At 36.2% G+C, this 23,969-nt stretch overlaps 1 protein-coding gene across 3 annotated transcripts in view; it reads right to left on the bottom strand.

Moving 5' to 3' along the window:
- The window catches only part of LOC125262401 (metal transporter CNNM4), a 30,700-nt gene extending 6,786 nt beyond the window's left edge, over positions 1-23,914 (bottom strand). The window contains exons 1-6 of one of the 3 annotated variants that reach the window (XM_048181159.1): positions 22,472-23,914; positions 19,296-19,439; positions 16,882-17,013; positions 16,617-16,786; positions 7,560-7,656; positions 1,810-1,899 (exon numbers count right to left, since the gene is read on the bottom strand). In XM_048181159.1, coding sequence (XP_048037116.1) covers positions 1,810-1,899; positions 7,560-7,656; positions 16,617-16,786; positions 16,882-17,013; positions 19,296-19,439; positions 22,472-23,849 — 2,011 coding nt within the window. In that variant the 5' untranslated portion in view covers positions 23,850-23,914. The remainder of the gene's footprint in view (positions 1-1,809; positions 1,900-7,559; positions 7,657-16,616; positions 16,787-16,881; positions 17,014-19,295; positions 19,440-22,471) is intronic. The other 2 variants (XM_048181161.1, XM_048181160.1) reach the window with 2 other exon arrangements.
- Between the last annotated feature and the right edge of the window lie 55 nt (positions 23,915-23,969).

Below are 23,969 nucleotides of genomic sequence, written 5' to 3'. Positions count from 1 at the left end.
ACAGTGACAATAAAGCGGAAGAATTTCATTCATACTACACACATTCACACTATAAAGAACATACTTTTTAATGGTCAAGAAGCAAGTTTCAAACCAAATGTAGTACCTACTCTACAGTATATGATTTCGGATCACATGCTGTATAGTAAGTACTGTAAATATCATTCATTTTTTTCGCATACTATATAGTAGGGAATTATTCGATTTCAGATGCAGTGTAACACAAATAAATACATAGCACACACAAATATTGGATGAAAGAGCTTTTGTATTAAGATCAAACTGTATTCTACTTTTCAGTACTGAATAATATTTCCTAATAAACAAAAAAAAAATACATTTAGCATGTGCATTCTTTTATTAGGTATTAGGTGGAACTATATTCTACGGAAGAGGATTAGGGCCAAGCAATAATAAAAAATTAAACCATCTCGAGATTAAAGTTGTTAAATTTCGAGAAAAAACTTGTTAAATTTCGAGAAAAAATTCGAAATAAAATGTTGGAGAATAAACTCATTAAATTATGAGAATAAATTCATTAAATTACGAGAAAAAAGTCGTTAAATTATGAGAACAAATTTGTAATTTAATGAGTTTATTCTCAACATTTTATCTCGACCTTTTTCTCGAAATTTAACGAGTTTTTTCTTGTAATTTAACGAATTTGTTCTCGTAATTTAACGACTTTTTTCTCGTAATTTAACGAGTTTATTCTCAACATTTTATCTCGACTTTTTTCTTGAAATTTAACGAGTTTTTTCTCGTAATTTAATGACTTTATTCTCAACATTTTATCTCGACCTTTTTCTCGAAATTTAACGAGTTTTTTCTCGTAATTTAACAAATTTGTTCTCGTAATTTAACAACTTTTTTCACGTAATTTAAGGAGTTTATTCTCAACATTTTATCTCGACTTTTTTCTCGTAATTTAACGACTTTATTCTCAACATTTTATCTCGACCTTTTTCTCGAAATTTAACGAGTTTTTTCTCGTAATTTAACGAGTTTATTCTCAACATTTTATTTTGACTTTTTTTCTCAAAATTAACGAGTTTTTTTCTCGAAATTTAACAACTTTAATCTCGAGATGGTTTTATTTTTTTTATTATTGCTTGGCCATAATCCTCTTCCGTAATATTCTATCAATATTTTATGCAGTACTGAAGTATATTTTTAATGCAATAGATACAATGCCTAAAATTGTTGCTTAGGCTTTGGAACAGAACTTTTAAATCACTGTATAAAAATAATAAATATTTCACACACTTTTATATTGATTTGTCACATCCTTTTTGTAACCTGAAAGGACTGAAATGTAAAAGTAGTCCATACGCTATATGTCAGTTCTTTTGAATGCCAATGATAAATTTTGTGTGTGGAAAATTCTCTGCTGTAGCTCCCGAATCTCAATTATGCTTGCACACACTCAAACCTGCCGCTTCAAGACTTGTGCCTAGTGAGAAGTCAACGGTGTCAAACATTTTGTTCTTGTGTGTACTCAACGCAAGCACAAATTTGATTTGAAAATACTGAATGTTTCCCAACAAACAAAACAGTATTGGAACTATTTTTTTTAAATATTTGATGCAATACTGAAAATGTTAAATAGGCTTTTGGAACAGAGCTTTTAAATCATTGCATTGCATTGCATAAAATAATAACATTACATATATAAAAACTTGCTGGACAACGGTTCATAGCGTAATAAAAGGTTATTTTTTCCCTTTTAAACTAGTTCCTGTCCCACACCACTGCCATGTTAACTCCCCTACATCCCTGAGTTAGCACCCATCATGCAGGGGATTTTACCTGGGAAACGCGAGAACAGAGAAAACCTCTTAAGCGAAAGGCGGCGCGGACGAGGCGACACCACGGAGGGAGAGAGAGGGGGAGTGACAGCTGAAGGGGCGGGGGGGAGCCAGAGCAGAGCAGAGGAGAGACAGAGAAGCTCTTTAAACACATCACACATTAACATCCTGTGGAGAGCTGCTAAAGGTAAAAATCCCTCATTGTAATACACTATGGGAACATAATATTTTCCTTGGAGGGGTAATTTTACTCTACAATTCTTGCCTTTTAAAGTAAAACATATTCTGGTGACATTAAAGGCATATTTCACTTAAAACTCGTCGCTATTGTTCCAAATAGGGCTGTCAAACGATTAATCGCGATTAATCGCATACAAAATAAAAGTTTGAGTTTGCCTAATAAATGAGGGTGTACTGTGTGTAATTATTATGTATATATAAATACACACAAATTGATGTATATATTTAAGAGAAATATGTTATTTACGTACAAAATATTTTTATTTATATATAATATAAATTATATAAACATATAAATAAATACATATACTTGTAAATATTTCTCAAATATATAAATGAATGTGTTTATATTTATATATACATAATAATTACACACAGTACACCCAGATATATATTAGGCAAACTCAAACTTTTATTTTGTATGCGAATAATCGCGATTAATCGTTTGACAGCCCTAGTTCCAAACCTGCACAACTTTCTTCCTTCAGTGGAACTTAAATGTAGATATTTTGCAGAATGTCCAAGCTGTATAAGGAAAGGAGTTTTTTTTTTATATAAAATATAATAATTTATTCCTGTGATCAAAGCTGAATTTTCAGCATCATTACTCCAGTCTTCAGTGTCACATGATCCTTCAGAAATCATTCTAATATGCTGATTTGCTGCTTAAGAAACATTTCTGATTATTATCAATGTTGAAAACAGTTTTTGTGGAAACTGTGATACACTATCATTCAAAAGTTAAAAAAAAAAAAAAAAAAAAAAGAAGAAGAAAGACACAAAATGAATACTTTTATCTAGCAAGGACATTGAATTGATCAAAAGTGACAGTAAAGAATTTTATAATATTACCAAAAATTTCAATTTTAAATAAATGCTATACTTTTGAACTTTCTATTCATTAAAACAATCCTGAAAAAAATTAGCACAATTTTCACAAAAATGTTAAGCAGCACAACTGTTTTCAACATTGATAATAATAAACATTATTAATAACTGAGTACAAATAATAATTGATAATAACTGAGCAAATCAGCATATTAGAATGATTTCTGAAGGATCATGTGACACTGAAGACTGGAGTAATGATGCTGAAAATTCACAGGAATAAATTACATTTTAAAATATATATTCAAATAGAAAACAGTTATTTTAAGTTGTAATAATATATTTTACATTATTATATTAATGTATTTTTGATCAAATAAATGCAGGCTCAGTGAAAGTATGGGACTAATTTAAAAAAACGTCACGTCAACATTTTTATGAATAACAATGATATTTCAGCCTGTTTCTCACAATTATATACAAAAAGCCCCATAAAATTACCATAAACATGCTATAAGCTCTTCTGAACTACAAACATCAATTTTGTGAAAAATTGTCTTGTGAAAAAAAACAAAACAAAATAAAAGTCATTATTCATGAAACCTGCCACCTCAAGAATGGCAAGGTTTATGTTAACGATGTTAAATATTATTGGTTCATACGTGGCTAATTGCATCAAATTACTGCATGCAATATTTTGGGAGCTAATTTTATGTCTGTTAAAAAAAAAACTGGGAATATACAGAACTTTATGGTGTTTTTGGAGCTTAAAGTGTGAATGAATTACCATCCAGTAGCGTTGTGCTGAAAAAAATCAGCTTGGACATTCTGCTAAATATCTACTTTTAGGTTTCAAGGATGAAAGAAAATAATACTGCTGTGGAAGAACAAGAGGACGAGTAAATTCCAACAGATCAGTCACATGACTTATGTCTCTTATGCAGTGTTTCTCAAAGCACACGCAGGCACACATTTAGACACATGCTAAGCACATAAATGTGACGTTTGGCACATGGATGGACTGCGGCACAGCTGGAGGTGAAGGAACAGAATCAGACAGCATCGTTACACATAGTGACAGTCGGCCAGCAGATGTCCCTGCGGTCAAATGTGTCCCATAGTCCCCTACCGGCAGCTCCAGTGTTATTATGTAACACAGAAGACTAAACTTACAATGACAGATCATGACAAAGTGCTTGTGTCTGCACTGGGAGACTCTAAAAAACACAGCGCTGACAAGATCTATGACTTAAACTATGGCTGGGCAGAAAACACATCAACAGACACATCATCTTTACCATAAATCAACCTGATTTAGAAAACTCACCGATACATTCATAATTAATTCAAATTATATAATACTGACTTTAAAAAGACTGCAAAAAATGCAAATTCTGTCATCATTCACTCTTTTTTCATGCAATTTTAATGATTGGGGAACCTTTCAAGCCTCCAAAAAAGATTCATAAAAGTGGTTTGTACGACTCTTGCGCTATATTCAAAGTCTTACGAAGCTATTCAATAGCTTGGTGTGAAGAAGAGACCGAAATGTACATTTTCACTGATAATATTGCGCTGTTATTAACTGCAACTAGGATCACTGAGTTAGTTAAAGGGATAGTTCAACCAAAAATAAAAATTACCCCACTATTTACTCACCCTCAAGCCAAGTAATAAGAGTAACCCCTGACGTGATGTATGACGCAGGATGTAGGAGTATTGTTAGCTTAGATGACCTCTTGTGGTTCAAACAAATAAGGCTGGGCAACAAACTCAAGCTCCTCTTCTCTTATAATCGAAATCCTCTGACATTTCTATTTAAAAATGATCATTTTTCTAATTCTAATTCATGTTTTGTTTTGCTCTATCCTCTGAGCTTCCGCGTTCGTCATTGCATCATGCATCAGGTCAGAGGTGACTCTTCCGTTGCAAATCGATGCACAGTAAAATCCCCAGAGTTAAATCAACTCTGCTCAGAGTACATATGGTCCTCTCTAAATAGTGTTAAAGTAACACTTGAGCAGAGTTAAAGTTATTAAGATAATTAAGCAATTAATAAGGCTGTGACTGAAGTCAGTTGTAGTTCTTATATTTCTCTTTTCTTCAGTGATTCTGCTTGTTAACAGCAGGTGTTTATCACTAATGCACAATCATCACTTAATTAATTGCTTAATTATCTCGTTAACTTTAACTCTGCTTTAGTGTTATTTTAACACTATTTAGAGAGGGACCATATGTACTCTGAGCAAAGTTGATTTAACTCTGGAGATTTTGCTGTGTGCGTATGGTTGTCTGCAGGAAGCTAGTTATTATTAAGGCTGCCCTCGATCAAAGATTTTTCTAGTCGGCTAGTAGTCATTCTTTTAAGCCATTAGTCGACTAATTGCACGTTTAAGCCATAAATTAAAATAATGAGCCTTCAATTGCCTATATATAATAATAATCAGTGCTCAAGCGCACACATAAAGTTGCCACAGCGCACCGGCAAATGTAATGATTAAGAGTGTTGTAAAAAAACAGCAGGAAGACTGTCTAAACATTTTAATAATTTATTGATAATGTTTTGTGTGTTTTCGGGTGTAGAGATTAAAGGTGCCATCGAATGAAAAATTTAATTTATCTTGGCATAGTTGAATAACAAGAGTTCAGTACATGGAAATGACATACAGTGAGTCTCAAACACCATTGTTTCCTCCTTCTTATATAAACCTCATTTGTTTAAAAGACCTCTGAAGAACAGGCGAATCTCAACATAACATCGGCTGTTACGTAACAGTCGGGATCATTAATATGTACGCCCCCAATATTTGCATATGCCAGCTCATGTTCAAGGCATTACACAAGGGCAGCCAGTATTAACGTCTGGATCTGTGCACAGCTGAATCATCAGACTAGGTAAGCAAGCAAGGACAATAGCGAAAAATGGCAGATGGAGCAATAATAACTGACATGATCCATGATATCATGATATTTTTAGTGATATTTGTAAATTGTCTTTATAAATGTTTCGTTAGCATGTTGCTAATGTACTGTTAAATGTGGTTAAAGTTACCATCGTTTATTACTGTATTCACGGAGACAAGAGAGCTGTCGTTATTTTCATTTTTAAACACTTGCAGTCTGTATAATTCATAAACAACTTCATTCTTTATAAATCTCTCCAACAGTGTAGCATTAGCCGTTAGCCACAGAGCATATAGCCTCAAACTCATTCAGAATCAAATGTAAACATCCAAATAAATACTATACTCACAGGAATCGATGTATGCATGATGAACACTTTGTAAAGATCTATTTTGAGGGTTATATTAGCTATGTGAACTTTGTGTTTGCTGTTTAAGGCAGTTGAGAGCTCGTGGGGGCGGGGGAGCGGGACATTTAAAGGGGCCGCACGCTTAATCGGTGCATATGTAATAATGGCTCAAAATAGGCAGTTAAAAAAATTAATTAAAACAAATCTATGGGGTATTTTGAGCTGAAACTTCACAGACACATTCAGGGGACACCTTAGACTTATATTACATCTTTTGAAAAGGGGTTCTAGGGCACCTTTAAGTCAATGATGCTGACTCGTCATCTCCGCAGTAGTGGACGCGCCTATATGCACGTTTCATATGGATTACATAATCTGAGAAAATTTATTTTACATTTGAATTGGTTCCTTTAAAAGTAGAAGTAAGCTTTCTATAGATATATTTCTCGTGACTGTGAGGCAAGTATATGCTGAGTTTCAGTGTATTTTACAAAAGCACAACATTTTGCTGTTATTGTGAGTTTACAGAAATAAAAGTGGACGTAGGCTAGTATTTTAAGTTAAATGCAAGTGATCGCACCGGCGCCACCTCACTCTCCACACAAGCATGGATATGCGTCTAATAATAGCACACATTTTATCGAGGACTAGGCTAACATTAGAGCGAGCGGACTTGTAAAGTTGCTACTATGTACATTTACATTACTATTTACATTACAAGTGGTCAGCCATATTTGAGGTCGATGAATGAATGTTTGGATCTACTGCCATTAATGATCTCTCCCTCACAGACTGCGTGAGTTTTTTTTTTCTGCAAGTAACCGACTAATAAAATCTTGCTTAGTCGACTTTTAGAGGGCAGCCCTAGTTATTATAGTTAATAACGTTTTAAATATGGATATTTTTCTTACAAAAACACATCGCTTCACTTCAGTATGTGCCTTTATTAACCCCCTGGAGCCTTATGGATTACTTTTATGATGGATGGATGTACTTTTTTTACTTCAAAATGTGGCCCCCCTTCACACCCATTATAAACCTTGGAAGAGCCAGGATATTTTTAAATATATCTCTGATTGTGTTCATCTAAAAGATAGTCATATACACCTAGGATGGCTAAATTATGGGATAATTTTCATTTTTTGGGTGAACTATCCCTTTAATCTCAAGAAGCGAACATATACTCACCCTGGAACATAAAATAAGATACTCTGAGAGTGTTTGTCCATACAATGAAGTCAATGGGCTCCAACCTTTTTCAAAATATCTTATTTTGTGTTCCGCAGAATAAGAAAGAAAGGCATACAATTGAGTAAATTATGACAGAATTTTCATTTTTGGATGGACTAACCCTGTAAGTGGGAATATATCACACTCTTCGATTAGAGAAAGTAAAAGTTAAAAAAGCAAGGTAATAAATAAATACTCACCCAGGCATGGTGAAGTCAGTGCCATGACTCCGTAATACGAGAAAGGACCGGCCTCAAACTTCATATTCTCGTTTCCAGCCTCAACTTCCACCCGACCCTGAGGGACAGAGGTGAGTTTATTAGTTTCATTTGTTAAAAAAAAAAAGTCAACGTGGAATTTGCACATAGTGCAGGACATTTGATTATATATATTTCAATAATTTGGAGATAATCATAAAGACAATCATAACCACATAAATGTAAACTGCTTCAAATAAATGCATTGGTAGCTTTGCGTGGTTCCTTCAAGATACTGAAACCTAAAGCCCTCGTGAATGGTGTTATTCTTCAATAATTGAACTGCGTTTTTAAAAACACTCACGAAACATTTAAGTCGAATGCAACTCATTTTGAAATCTTAACCGGCTTCCTTGAAGAGCAACCAGTTGCATCTCTATAATTAAAGACAGAATGACACAAAACCCAACCAAAACTCCCACAAGTACTGTGAGGTTGGTACATTTAATACTTTGAAACCAGCGCACAAGTCATGTGTCAAACCACATTCGAGAGGACACACAAATTTTCCAAACTCTCAGGCATCATATCTGCTCCATTTTCCATCCCAATGGAGAGTCAACCTTTCCTCTCATTCTCAGAAAAACGTTACCGGATCTGCGGCGCTCGGATTGCATGACACACGGATCCTGTCACTCTATCTGGGTCTCCTCTGCTCTGGTATCTATATTCAGGTAGACACTGAACACAAACAGAGATCGCAAACACTTGCTGCTTTCTGTTATGCCAGCAAATCAGAGCCAAATCCAGTTATGTAAAACAAAACTACTACTACTACTACTACTAAACAAATCTTTACATTCATAAAAATTAACTCTTAAATTGATACACTACCGTTCCAAAATTTTTAATTTTTTTTTATTTTGGAAAGTTAATTATTGATGTGAAATGTGACGAACGTTATCAGGAACGTTATCAGGAATAAATTACATTTTAAAATATATTAAATTATTTTAAATTGTAATAATACTTTAAATATTATGTTTTACTGTATTTTTAGTCAAATGCAGTCTTGGTGAGCAGAAGAGACTTATCAATCAGTGACATTTTACAATTAGGTTCAATTAATTAGCATTAGGTATCATAAAACAACAACGAACAACACTTTTACAGAATTATATCATTTATAGGTTATCTAGGATGTGCAAATTTCTGCATATAACAACACATTTTTCCAGTAGTTAATGCATTATGAATGAATATTAAGTATTAATGAGCAATGGTAATTTTATTAATTAACCTACATTAATAAATGCTGTAAAAAGTTTATTGTTAGTTAATAACATTATTGTTAATGCCTTTTTGTAAAGTACTACCAACAAATCATCAAAACTTACTAATCTACTAAATTCCAATTATTAAAATCAGAAGCCAAAACATTTTTCAATTACAAAAATATTTATTTTTATATACTTATACATTTTATATATCTAAATTAAAGTTTATATTTTTATTTTCTAATAAATGTATGTAAACACATTTAAATATTCTATTAAATATATTAATATATATTTATTTAATACATTTCTTTTTATTTTCCTATACTTTTACATGCTTATTTAGACAAGATATTATCAATATATCATAATATTGGTTAATTTATATGTTATATAATTTACTTGATCATTAATTTAATAGACTGAATATATTTAAATAAAAGTATAAGAACATAAAAATATATATTTAATACACAGATTTTTATTTGCTTATACTTTTAAATATTTATTTAAATATAAGAAATGATCATTACATCATATTATTGTTATAATTTATATATGTTATAAATTTATTTGATCATTTTTACAATTCATTTGAATTATATTTTAAGTCATTTTAAAACTCAATTAAATACAGGCAGATTCAGTCTGGAAATTAGCAGATGTAAAGTTTGCTGAATTTAAGCAGACATGCGGTTTGATGGCCAGTGTGACATAACGATCCCTGACACATGGCTTCATGCTCTGTATGACATTGTGCCGCGGGGATGATTACGACAGTGATAAACACTGTCACACTGAGGTTCTGAAAGAGTTAACCTTGTCCTGGCTGACCCCCCCGTCGAGAACACAGCAAATCCAGGATGTGATTTACTGATCTCCGAGGGGCCCGTGCGCTACCTCGGCCCTGTGTCCTATCACGGCTCGTTCTACCTTGACCATCTTCAAACTTAAGCCACGTTAAGTAAGCTGCGACGCAGATATTCATTCAGATGACTGGAAACTATGTGTAAGGTCACGGTATTGCGTTGATCCCTGAATGAGTTCACATACAAGCCAATATCTATATATGTATCATCTGCTTGCTGTAGCATAGACATACAAGAGTCTTTCCATCAGTCTCACTTCTGATTGGATTGTTTTATAAAACAAGGCCATGGACAGTGCACTTTATTTGGCTGTGTATACAATCGTGTGTGTGTGTGTGTGTGTGTGTGTATGTGTATGAGCTGGCAGAAAGGGGGTGGGATTAGAGCTGGTATGCTCAGGATCCCTTTCTTACGTAAGAGGGATCAATTAGTGAAGGACAGGCCTGTCCAATGCACAGCCTCTTCTGGCTAAACCTACAGTGAGGTCACAGACGCTCCGAACAGACCAGGATGCCACAACCAAGGGGCACAAACGAGCCACCATGAACAGAGGAAATGGCACTAAAAGAGCTTGAAAATGTTAACCAGCAACCAATGTTTACAAGCATCACTATTGCTATTGATCCAACTTCAAATCTACTCTTAAGAATTAAACTTCTGTGTGTAATTCATCCTGTGCTGTTTTTTGTGCTAAAGGCATGAATGACACCTCAAATTGTACAGAGATGTGTGCTGTTACTTCTCCAAGTGATCAGACTTGTGATTTCGGCTTGGCGAACAACAAAACAGGCAGAAAAAAACAGAATTAAACTGAAGGAGGGACTCGTACCATATCTAAAAATGACTGCAGAGTAGAGCTGCACGATAATTCAAAATATCACAGAAGTACTGGGATAATAGTTTGTAGTTCAGATATAAACACTGACGTTAATGGTGGCGATCAAAATAGAGTAAATCACCTTTTGCACGTAACTTCACGCTTCAAATAACGATTGTATCAATTACATCATTACACCAGTAGGTGGTGACAAGTGACTGTTAAAAATGTATTTGTCATTGAATAATTCATTCAAGAGATTTGTTCAAAAAAATTCACTTAAAAGTGATCAAAACAGAGTAAATCACCTTTTGCAAGTAACTTCACACTTCAAATACCGATTGTGTCAATTTCATTGTTACACCAGTAGGTGGAGACAGGTGATTGTTAAAAATGTATTTGTCATTGGATCACTTATTCAAGAGATTCGTTCAAAAACGATCAAAACAGAGTAAATCACCTATTGCACATAACTTCATGCTTCAAATAACGATTTTATCAATTACATCATTACACCAGTAGGTGGCGACAAGTGACTGTTAAAAATTTAACTTCACGCTTCAAATAACAATTGTATCAATTACATCGTTACACCAGTAGGTGGCGACAAGTGACTGTTAAAAATTTATTTATCATTGAATCATTCATTCAAGAGATTTGTTCAAAAAATTCCCTTAAAAGTGATCAAAACAGAGTAAATCACCTTTTGCAAGTAACTTCACACTTCAAATAACGATAGTGTCAATTTCATCGTTACACCAGTAGGTGGAGACAGGTGATTGTTAAAAATGTATTTGTCATTGGATCACTTATTCAAGAGATTCGTTCAAAAACGATCAAAACAGAGTAAATCACCTATTGCACGTAACTTCATGCTTCAAATAACGATTGTATCAATTACATCATTACACCAGTAGGTGGTGACAAGTGACTGTTAAAAATGTATTTGTCATTGAATAATTCATTCAAGAGATTTGTTCAAAAAAATTCACTTAAAAGTGATCAAAACAGAGTAAATCACCTTTTGCAAGTAACTTCACACTTCAAATACCGATTGTGTCAATTTCATTGTTACACCAGTAGGTGGAGACAGGTGATTGTTAAAAATGTATTTGTCATTGGATCACTTATTCAAGAGATTCGTTCAAAAACGATCAAAACAGAGTAAATCACCTATTGCACGTAACTTCATGCTTCAAATAACGATTTTATCAATTACATCATTACACCAGTAGGTGGCGACAAGTGACTGTTAAAAATGCATTTGTCATTGAATCATTCATTCAAGAGATTTGTTCAAAAAATTCACTTAAAAGTGATCAAAATAGAGTAAATCACCTTTTGCAAGTAACTTCACACTTCAAATAACGATTTTGTCAATTTCATCATTACACCAGAAGGTGGCGACAAGTGGCTGTTAAAAATGTATTTGTTATTGAATCACTCACTCAAGAAATTCGTTCAAAAGCGATCAAAATAGACTAAAATCACCTTTTGCACGTAACTTCACGCTTCAAATAACGACTGTATCAATTACATCATTACACCAGTAGGTGGCGACAAGTGACTGTTAAAAATGTATTTGTCATCGAATTATTTATTCAAGAGATTCGTTCAAAAACGCTGATTCATCTAGCATTAAAACAAGTGAAGTCATTATGAGTGAGTCATTGAATCATTCATTCAAACTGATTTTTTTATTAATTCAAATTAATTAAATGTTTTAAATAGACTGCAGCAATTAACATTTTGTCAAACCCTGTAGTAGATTACATGTAATTTTGTTTAGCTGTCTATTCAGAATCGTGAGAGAACAGTGATCTCTATTTTAAACCCAAAAAAATCGTGATTCTCAATTTATCCAGAATCGTGCAGCTCTACTGCAGAGTGGACTCTGTTTACATGGAAAGTAAGAACCACCTAGCAACCACTGAGAACACCTTAGCAACTGCATAACACCCTGGAAACCGCCTAAAACATTAGCAACACATAATGCCTTGGCAAACCACCTAGCAACCAACCAGAACACCCTAGTAACTGCATAGCAGTGCCCTGGAAACCACCAAGAACACCCTAGCAACCACGAGAACACCTTAGAAACTGCATAACACAACCCTGGAAACCACCTAAAACACCTTAGCAAACTACATAGCAATACCCTGGCAACCATCTAAAACAAAACTACATAGCAACACCTTAGCAGCACATAGCAATGCCTTGGCAAACCACCTAGTTTTAGGTGGTTGCCAGGTTATTGCTATGTGGTTTCTAGGGTGTTCTGAGTTGTTGCCAAGACATTAGGCTAGTTCTAAGCAACTACATAGGGACACCTTAGCAACCACATAGCAATGCCTTTGCAACCACCTAGAAGTTAAGGTGCTCTAGGTTTCTAGACTAGTTCTATATGTTTTGGCATCCACATAAAACACCCTAGCAACTACAAAGCAACGTCCTGGTAACCACTCACAACATCCTAGCATCATGGCAGTAAGTTTTGCACAGGCAAGCATCACTCATATTTTCTTCAGAAAAATCTGGTCTATTTGGGGATTCATCTAATCCTGTAAGTACTCAGAATTCTGACCAATGACAGGCAGAGAGAGAGAGATATTTGTGGATGGTTGTACAGCTAATGTCCCTGGAGCAATGTCATGGGGATTGAGTCCCCTCCACAAGGTCAAATGGTGAGGGGTTACATGGGATGCAATTGAGTGAATCACATAATGCAAGCCGTGGGGAACAGCCAACTTCTCTGACCTTTTCTAATTTTCTCAAACCATACAAACTTTCTAATGCAATAAAACAAAACTAGACAGTTTATTACTTAAAGGCTTTATAATCTATGTGAGAGTGTTTGTGCTGAGTAGAAATCAACAAAACAATGTTAACTAGAGAGTTTTAGATGGTTACCAGGGTGTTGCTATGCAGTTGCTATGGTGTTCTGGGGTTGCTAGGAGATTGCCTACTGGTTATGCAGTTATGCTATGTTAGCCACTTGACAAAAAAGGGTTGTCTTTGAGGCATGATAAAAACATGGTACTCGCGGAAAATCAAGAAAACGAGATTGAAACAATAAGAATAACCGTGTTGATCTATATAACGATGATTCGTTTTCTGTCTATAAATGTATCGGGTCCTGGTTCTGGCTAAAATTGCTTATTTCCCTGGATTTAAACATTCTCGGAAACATATGGGATAATGTAAGTACACAAGTCAACAAAATATATAACATAGTTCTAGTGGTTTTCGTATATTTGAATCCAAAAATCTTACATATTGTGCCTTTAAATCAATATATTTAAATGAATCATAAAATGCATTTAAAAATAAAACAAACATAACCATACACCATTACATGCAATTTATTTGATATCTGAAAATAAAATTGAAAAACCTCAAAGAGGCAGATTAAAGATGCAAGCCTGAGGTATATCTTCTGTTTATCTTCATAAATATGATCGTTTAGAATATGTATTAGCACAGAAATCTTCAACAAGCCACACAAGTTAGCACAAACAATCCAGGTAGCCAAAGATTAATTTAAACAGTTTAAGCAATCATGATATTTTCCCTAGCAAGCTCCACTAACAGGTGACCGATTATTGAAGGAAGTTACACAATTTCGGTTTTTATTTAAAAGGGATAGTTCACCCAAAAATGAATATTTGCTGTTTATTTACTCACCCTCAGGCCATCCAAGATGTAGGGGACTTTTTTTCTTCAGTAGAAGAGTAAAGAAGATTTTTAGCTGAAACTGTGGTCCTCAGTGATTCATATAATGCAAGTCAACGGCTACCGTCAATTTGAGAGTCAAAAAACATACACAGGCAAAACAAAATTAATCCCCGTGGCTCCTGACGATACATTGAGGTCTTATGAAGCGAAACGATTGGTCTGTGCAAGAAACTGAACATTATTTACAACATTATTACCTGTAATCCAAATGATACTGAGCATGTTCACAACAGTCTTGAGCGTGAGCTTCCTGTTGGGAATCAGCGAAAAGTCAATCATCCTGATTGAGATCATGCAAATATAGGTTGCGGCATCCAGGGTAAGCACAAGTAAATATGATTTTGATGAACAATACAATACACGCGTCTTCCCTCTCTGTTGTAAACAAACACAGCGTCAGCTCATTGTTTTCAGAGGCTGTGGATTAGAAGTAAAAACGCTGTAAATAATGTTCAGTTTCTTGCATAGACGGATCGTTTCGCTTCATAAGACCTCAATGTATCGTCAGGAGCCGCGGGTATTAATTTTATGTTTAATCATTTGTTTTTTTGACTCTCAAAGTGACGGCACCCATTGACTTGCATTATATGAATCACCAAGGACAATGGGTTCAGCTAAAAATCTTCTTTACTGTTATACTAAAGAAAAATAGACACCCACATATGGCCTGAGAGTGTAAATGAACAGAAAACGTTTATTTTTAGGTGAACTATCCCTTTAAAGGTACTTTTCCGGTAGCTGAAAGCATTTTGAGATGACCAACAACTATGAAGAGACGGCACCAACTCCTGCGAGGACTTTTATCTGGATCAACATGCACATTCCCAAATTTTTATATATCCTAATTATTGTTAATATGTAATTCATTTTTCCAGGAGCTCATTTCTCCTACCTTCAGTTAAACTGCTAACAGTGATTGTAAATTAAAGGGTTAGTTCACCCAAAAATTAAAATGATGTCATTAATGACTCACCCTCATGTCGTTCCACACCCGTAAGACCTTCGTTCATCTTCGGAACACAGTTTAAGATATTTTAGATTTAGTCCAAGAGCTTTCTGTCCCTCCATTGAAAATGTATGTACGGTAGACTGTCCATGTCCAGAAAGGTAATAAAAACATCATCAAAGTAGTCCATGTGACATCAGTGGGTTAGTTAGAAGTTGTTGAAGCATCGAAAATACATTTTGGATCAAAAATAAAAAAATCTACGACTTTATTCAGCATTGGATTTTCTTCCGGAATCCTTTCCATTGAATTGATTCCATTGAATTGATTCCATTGAATCCTTTCATCTGTCGGAGTTGGTAATGCACTTTTACGTCACCGTGGTTGCTTTTGGCGATTAGGACATCCGCAACATTTTGAAGCATCAAAAATACATTACACTACGACTTTATTCAGCATTGTATTCTCTTCCGGGTCTGTTGTCAATTCGCGTTCTCGACTCCACTTCTTCTTCTTCTTCTTCTTCTTTCCTGTTTTACGGCGGTTGGCATCCAGCTTATTGGTGCATTACCGCCCCCTTCTGCTCCGGAGTGTGATTCACGACTCCGCAGTGACGCTGCTGATGTAAGACGCTGCTGACGTGTTATCTGGTGCGCCCGAGCTTCGTTTACAGTCTGAGGGAGACGCACGCTGTATTCAAGCTATTCTACATTGTTTGTATTTCGGTATTGCTATATTTTTTGAAATGGTGCCTAAGTGTGCATGTCGCGGATGTCCTAATCGCCAAAAACAACCACGTCGACGTAAAAGTGCATTACCAACGCCGACAGATGAAAGGATTCAATGGAATCAATTCAATGGAAAGGATTCCGGAAGAGAAGACAATGCTGAATAAAGTCGTAGTTTTTGTTATTTTTTGGACCAAAATGTATTTTCGATGCTTCAAAAACTTCTAACTGACCCTCTGATGTCACATGGACTACTTTGATGATGTTTTTGTTACCTTTCTGGACATGGACAGTATACCGTACATACATTTTCAATGGAGGGACAGAAAGCTCTTGGACTAAATCTAAAATATCTTAAACTGTGTTTTGAAGATGAACAGAGGTCTTACGGGTTTGGAACGACATGAGGCTGAGTCATTAATGACATAATTTTCATTTTTGGGTGAACTAACCCTTTAATTGCCTAAATTATTACATTATTTGCTAACTGCATTCTTTAAATTGTAATGTTGACATTCTCTGTAAAGCTGCTTTGAAACGATATGTATCGTGAAAAGCGCTATACAAATAAATGTGAATTGAATTGAATTTTTCAAACTAACCTAAATATTTAATAAACACACTCACAGTGTAGATATTAGCTTTCTGCTGAATTCTCATTGCAGGCCTACTGATCAGTTTTACTTACCTGAAGGATGAGGATGAAAAAGTCGACAGGTTTTCCACGCTGATATAAATAGTGCTGTTGCGAGCGCTTGTCGTTCTCGTTGAACTTGATCTCCTGAATGACATCCGGGTGTTTGAGGATTCGCAGTAAGACCTTGTCTTTGATCTGGAGTGGACTGAAAATGCTCACCTCTACGGAAAGATGGATAAGAAAAAAATTGCCTGTTATCAGCAAAAGCAAATGCTCAAAGAGCGAGATGATAATCTCACTAATCTCAACAGCTCACCAGTAGCGAGGAAACGATGCGCTGCTAGCATTAGCTGCTGGGATATCTTGACTTTGGATTCGTTCTGTTTGAAAGCAGAAAAGTCCCTCTTGTTCTTGTTGGGATCCACTTTCTTTTTGTTGCGATTGTCAGCTAGCATACAAAAAAAAAAAAAAAACAAAATCATTAATCATGCAACCATTCAGTCATCTCGTTTCCCAAAAGCATCCTAAGCAGATTATAGAAGCCATTGGCACCAATAGTCTCTATGATCTGCTTAGGCTTATGATGCTTTTGAGAAATGCAGCCCAGATCAATAAATCAATAATTGAATCAATTAATAAATCAATTATTAGACAATTAGATTAGATTAGATTTAAAACTCTTGTGCTCCTCATTTAGCAGTCAAACTCAACATTTCGAATGCTAAATCAATGTAATATATTTTTGTTCAATAATATTTTTTATTTAATATTTTGTATTTCAAGGGAATATTATGGTACTAAGTAGGGCTGCACGATTAATCGCATGCTTTTGTCATGCGTGTCTCGTCAGTAAAGCCGGTTCTGTGATTAGCGGTAAATGTCCATCACCTGCTTTCAAATGGAGTGGCACTTAATATACAGAGCCGTAGTTCGCGGACAAGCTACGCAATATCGCGTTCGTAATCGAAAGCGATTCATCTGCGATTATGAACACGTTATTGCGTAGCTTGTCCGCGAACTACGGCTCTGTATATTAAGTGCCGCTCCATTTGAAAGCAGGTGATGGACATTTACCGCTAATCACAGAACCGGCTTTACTGATGAGACACGCATGACAATCTCGTGCAATTAATCGTGCAGCCCTAGTACTAAGTAAAATTTATGCAACAATTATGACGCATTTTCTCCACAATTTGCACAAAAAATTTTTCTCCTAATTTTTTTTAAAGGTGCCCTAGAATCAAAAATTGAATTTACCTCGGCATAGTTGAATAACAAGAGTTCAGTACATGGAAATGACATACAGTGAGTCTCAAACACCGTTGTTTCCTCCTCCTTATATAAATCTCATTTGTTTAAAAGACCTCCGAAGAACAGGCGAATCTCAACATGACACTGACTATTGCGTAACAGTCGGGATCATTAATATGTACGCCCCCAATATTTGCATATGCCAGCTCATGTTCAAGGCATTAGACAAGGGCAGCCAGTATTAACGTCTGGATCTGTGCACAGCTGAATCATCAGACTAGGTAAGCAAGCAAGAACAATAGTGAAAAATGGCAGATGGAGCAATAATAACTGACATGATCCATGATTACATGATATTTTTAATGATATTTGTAAATTGTCTTTCTAAATGTTTCGTTAGCATGTTGCTAATGTACTGTTAAATGTGGTTAAAGTTACCATCGTTTCTTACTGTATTCACGGAGACAAGAGCCGTCGCTATTTTAATTTTTAAACACTTGCAGTCTGTATAATGCACAAACACAACTTCATTCTTTATAAATCTCTCCAACAGTGTGTAATGTTAGCTTTAGCCACGGAGCACTATCAAACTCATTCAGAATCAATTGTAAACATCCAAATAAATACTATACTTACGCGATTAGACATGCTGCATGACGAACACTTTGTAAAGATCCATTTTGAGGGTTATATTAGCTGTGTGAACTTTGTTTATGCTGTTAAAGGCAAGCGCGAGCTCCGTGGGCGGGGAGCGTGAGCATTTAAAGGGGCCGCAGCCTAAATCGGCTCATATTTAATTATGCCCCAAAATAGGCAGTTAAAAAAATCAAAAAAAAAAAAAATCTATGGGGTATTTTGAGCTGAAACTTCACAGACACATTCAGGGGACATCTTAGATTTATATTACATCTTTTAAAAAGACGTTCGATGGCACCTTTAATTCTTTTTAAATTAACCCCTTCATTGCTGTGCTTTTTTTTTTTTTATGTCAGTAATTTTTTATGTGCAAGGAGTACAAGTGAGACTATTTTTTAGGACCATTTAACCTTTTGAAATTATGTCCAAATTTTTTTGTTTGTGTTCACATATCAAGTGCCACAAGTCACCAAGTGTCATACCATTCCGATTAAAAGATTAGTTCGCTTCAGAATTAAAACTTCCTGATAGTTTACTCACGCCCATGTCATCCAACATGTTTATGTCTTTCTTTCTTCAATTGAAGTCCACTATATAGAGAAAAATTCTGGAATGTTTTCCTTAAAAACCTTTATTTCTTTTCGACTAAAGAAAGAAAGACATAAACATCTTGGATGACATGGGGGTGAGTAAATTATCAGGAAATTTTAATTCTGAAGTGAACTAATCCTTTAAGTAATCATTTTCAGTCAAAATTGACTGAAAAGCATCAAAGGGTTTTAAAATCCCATATTTCCATGCAAAATGAGAAAACGATAAAGGACATCACTATTATTAACATACTGTAGAGATCAGACTCGTCCAGGATCTCGGATTTGATGATTTCCTCAATAACGTCCTCCAGCGTGACCAGCCCCAGAACCTCATAGAACGGATCTCCTTCACCCTCATTATTCACCTTCTGAACGATGGCCAGGTGGGATTTACCTGTGGACAGAAACACCTAAACATGTTGAACACTAGAAAAACACAAAATTAAATGCACGAAGTGTTCAAATTGCAATCAGAATGGCTTTAAAAGTTACTTAACATAGATTTAGTTCACACCAGGAAACCCACTGAGTGGGTGTAGAAGAATACTTCAAACCATATACATACTGAAGCACTGCATGGACATACATATTAATGAGCCATATTATCACTGCAGAGTCTGAAAACCCCATGAATTATTCATCATCTTGTTTTTTCTGGGGGGCCAGATCAATCATAACCATTTAAGCAATACTGGAGCATTAGCGCTTCATGTTTGGAGCCAAAAGAGAGATCAGAATTGCTACTAAACTTAGAGCTAAACGAGCTTAGGAGGGGGAAATGACGGAGATGTCTGGGGATTAGAAAAAGAAAGCGAAAAGGGAATGATGGAGCAAGACCAGACCAGAAGACACTTTGAGGGCATTTAAAGTTATGAGTAAAATATATGAATCTGCAAAACTCTCAAAATCAACATTACTGGACACGAACTGTTAAAACATTGAATCTGAGCAATACTTACTGAACGCTCAAATCTGAATCAAAATACACAGATGCACCAATATAAAAATTCTGGCCAATACTGACAACCAATTATTATTCTCTCCAGACTCGTTAAGACTCATTAATAAATAAATAAAAGTTGCCACAAATTTTGCACAAAGTTCAAATCACTTACCCCAAGTCTGATCAACAGTAAACAATGGCTAATATGATATATCATACATCCCTAAAAAGTTACCCTAAATAGAGGAAACATGAAGGAAATATGCAGATTTTTTCTGAAATCCGTTTTCCTCAGAGGGATTTATAGTATGTGATCAAGCCTTAATACAGATTAGTGTTTAAGAGATGATCTAATATTTTCACACTGAGATATACTCCAGTGCTCCTCAGGGATCAGCATTTAGCAAATCATATACTTGCATACTCATAAGCTTATTTACATATATTCATATCTCAGTGGAGCTCATTTTAAACAAAAAGTAAAAACACATTTGAATAGGGTGCAGAGAGTTTCTACAAAATTGTCATCAAATGCAGTTGTCCTGAGACGTTTGCATGTCACTTGGGTTTTGTCCCGCTGTGGCACCTCTGCAGTGCTGCACTGATCGGTACATGAAAAACACAGTGGGAGGGACTTGAAACTGCCAATCATTCCAAAACACCACCCACAAAACTCATCTTTACACGAACACATTATGAGGCAAATTTGTGTTTCACACACATGCATTTTGAAATTTTCTTCAACACAGTTTGTTTAAAACAATGGCAGCATAATTGTCATGATTAAAGCCAATAAAGTAAAATAAATCATGATATGCATTTGTCAGATGCTTTTATCCAAAGCGACTTGCATTGCATTCAAGGTTTACGTTTTAAAGGATTAGTTCATTTTAAAATGAAAATTAGCCCAAGCTTTACTCACCCTCAAGTGTATATGACTTTCTTCATTCTGATGAACACAATCGGAGTTATATTAATAAATATCCTGATGCATCCAAGCTTTATAATGGTAGTGAACAGGATCAACAAGTTTGAAGCTCAAGAAAGTGCATCCATCCATTATAAATGTACTCCACACGGCTCCAGGGGGTTAATAAAGGCCTTCTGAAGTGAAGTGATGTGTTTGTGTAAGAAAAATGTCCATATTTAACAAGTTATAAAGTAAAATATCTATCTTCCGTCAGAACGCCTTCCATATTCAACTATTCAACGAAGAAAATGTCACACGTCTCGCAGTTCAAAATGCTTACGCTACGTCCTACGCCTTCCATATTCAAATTATGCAAGTTGAATACGGAAGCCGGTCTGGCGGAAGATAGATATTTTACTTCATAACTTGTTAAATATGGATATATTTCTTACACAAATGCATCGCTTCACTTCAGAAGGCCTTTATTAACCCCCCGGAGCGTGTGGAATATGTTTATGATGGATGGATGCACTTTCTTGAGCTTCAAACTCATTGGTCCCGTTCACTGCCATTATAAAGCTCAGGATATTTATTAATACAACTCCGATTGTGTTCATCAGAATGAAGAAAGTCATATACACTTAGGATGGCTTGAGGGTGAGTAAAGCTTGGGGTAATTTTCATTTTAAAATGAACTAATCCTTTAAAGTTCATGCATTTCCAAGGAATTGAACCCATGACCTTTACGGTTTAAGACACAGGAATAAAACATCTTAGTTAATTAGTTAATGCATGAACTAACACTGAGCAATGTTTTTTATAGCATTTATTAATTTTTGTAAAAATGTTCATGTTAGTTCTCACTGTATTAGCTAATGTTAACAGATAACTTTTGATATTAAAAATGTATTAGTAAATGTTGAGATTAAAGGGATAGTTCACCCAAAAATTTACTCACCCTCAAGTTGTTCCAAACCTGTATGAATTAATTTCTTTCTTCTGCTGAACACAAAGGAAGAATATAGGTAAACCAAACAATTCCTTTGTGTTCAGCAGAAGAAAGAAATTCATACAGGTTTGAAACAATATGAGGGTCTGTAAATGATGGCAGAATTTTCATTTTTGGGTGAACTATCCCTTTAAGATTAATAAATGCAGTAGAAGTATTATTCATTGTTAGTTCTTGTTAACATAAACGTGTTACCAATAAAGAATAATCTGAATATTGAGGGGAATATGTCTCCGTAAAAATTTCTATGGTGGTTACGGCCCTGAATCTGAAGGTAACTGTGGTTAAACACTACAGTGAGTGTGCAAACTGTGGTGGACCGGATGATGATGTAAATTTTTAATGAGTGACAGGTGCTTTTGGCAGCATGGGATTCCTCCAGCATTTCTAGAAGAGCTTCATACTGGGTGCATATGGTGCATATGGTTATCGATTCGGCTCTCAGGGGGAATCTGAGCACCCATCGTAATCAATAGGAGGGTGAAAACAACTGCGCATGGTGCTTCCTGTGAGCACAGCACGTTCTGTACAAACCTAGGACAGACATAAATCACAATCACTAACCTTTTTTAAACTCCTCCAACATGGCATCCAACTTAGTGTCGTGGAAGACAAAATGCACCGGGTGGTTGTAGAACTTGGTGACCGTTTTAAGCGTCGTGCAGTCGTCCGGGTCAACGAAGGCCAGGTCTTTGACGTACAAGATGTCAACAATGTTGGAGCGCTCACAGTCGTACACAGGTATCCGCGTGTAGCCACTTTCCATGATCTCCGACATGGTGTTGAAGTCGAGCACGGCGTCAATGTGAATCATGAAGCAGTTGCTCAGCGGTGTCATCACATCCTCAACCGTCTTGGTTCTCAATTCGAGAGCGCCTTGTATGATGTTCAGCTCTTCTTTGACCAGGTCGTTGTAGGGCTCTGTGACCTTCAGCATCCCCACTAGCTTCTCACGGTTGTAGACGGTGCCGATTTCCTGCCCGAGGATGTAATCCAAGAGCTTACTGATGGGGAATGACAACGGGAAGGTCAACAGCATGAAAAATTTGGTCAGCACGATGGTGTTGGCGCCTACGGCCAAGCCGTGGCGCGAGCAGAGCGCTTGTGGCACGATTTCACCAAATATGACAATGCCAACTGTAGATGCCACCACGGCTCCCAACCCTGACCCAATCAAATCATCCAGTAGGATCGTCAAAGTTGTGTTGACCAGAACGTTACCCAACAATAAAGAGCAAAGCAGATAGTTGCCCTTGCTTCGAATGGGTTCGATTTTCCGTGCATACTTCTTCTCCTTATTAGTGCCACAACTTTGCACGATGCGTAGCTCCATTGGATCCAACGCCATGAGCCCCAGGTTGAGTCCACTGAACATGCCAGACAACGCCAGCAAGCTTGACACCAGGATGACTTGAAACCAAAGAGGTAAAAGAGATGTTTTCTCCTCTACGACTACCAATCTACCATCATTATCACCCAACTGGAGCCATCTATCTCCAAAATCCTGCCTGACACACAGGCTGTAGGTCTTCTCTCGTTCACTCTTACGCATTGGCTTTACATATACACTCACCACACCTGATGTACCCCTATTGCTCACGTTCATATAGGTGCTGATGCTCATGTCTTTGGTGAAATCATCACAAGTCCTGTTTAACGCGTCACTGTGCTCCGTATCCACATACTCCATGAACCTGATGCGAGATGCTGCGTTCGGACTCAGGTGCACCCCATAAAACCGGAGCAGGACGTTGCTCTCCTCCGTTACCTGGATGAGTCCGTCCTCCGTCGTGCTAGCCGCTTTGTCGCTCCTCTCCAGCCGCATGCCCAGGATCTGACTACCGGAACCCTGGCTCGACGTCTCCGTTCGCCCGCCGACAGAGCTCCAGAGGAACACGATGAAAGTTAGAAGACACCCCTGTCCGCTCCGCTCTGTCGCCATGTTTGTTGCGCTCTCTCCGCAAGGCTGGACATTACGTCACGTCATCGCTGCCACACGCGGATCCAGCCCCCTCATTTGCATAATGCAAAATTGCGCAACGCCCACTTTAAATACAGTGGA

The sequence above is a fragment of the Megalobrama amblycephala genome, linkage group LG2 (genome assembly GCF_018812025.1).
Source record: "Megalobrama amblycephala isolate DHTTF-2021 linkage group LG2, ASM1881202v1, whole genome shotgun sequence".
In the NCBI taxonomy this organism is placed as follows: domain Eukaryota; kingdom Metazoa; phylum Chordata; class Actinopteri; order Cypriniformes; family Xenocyprididae; genus Megalobrama; species Megalobrama amblycephala.
This window is presented reverse-complemented; position numbering and strand designations above follow the sequence as displayed.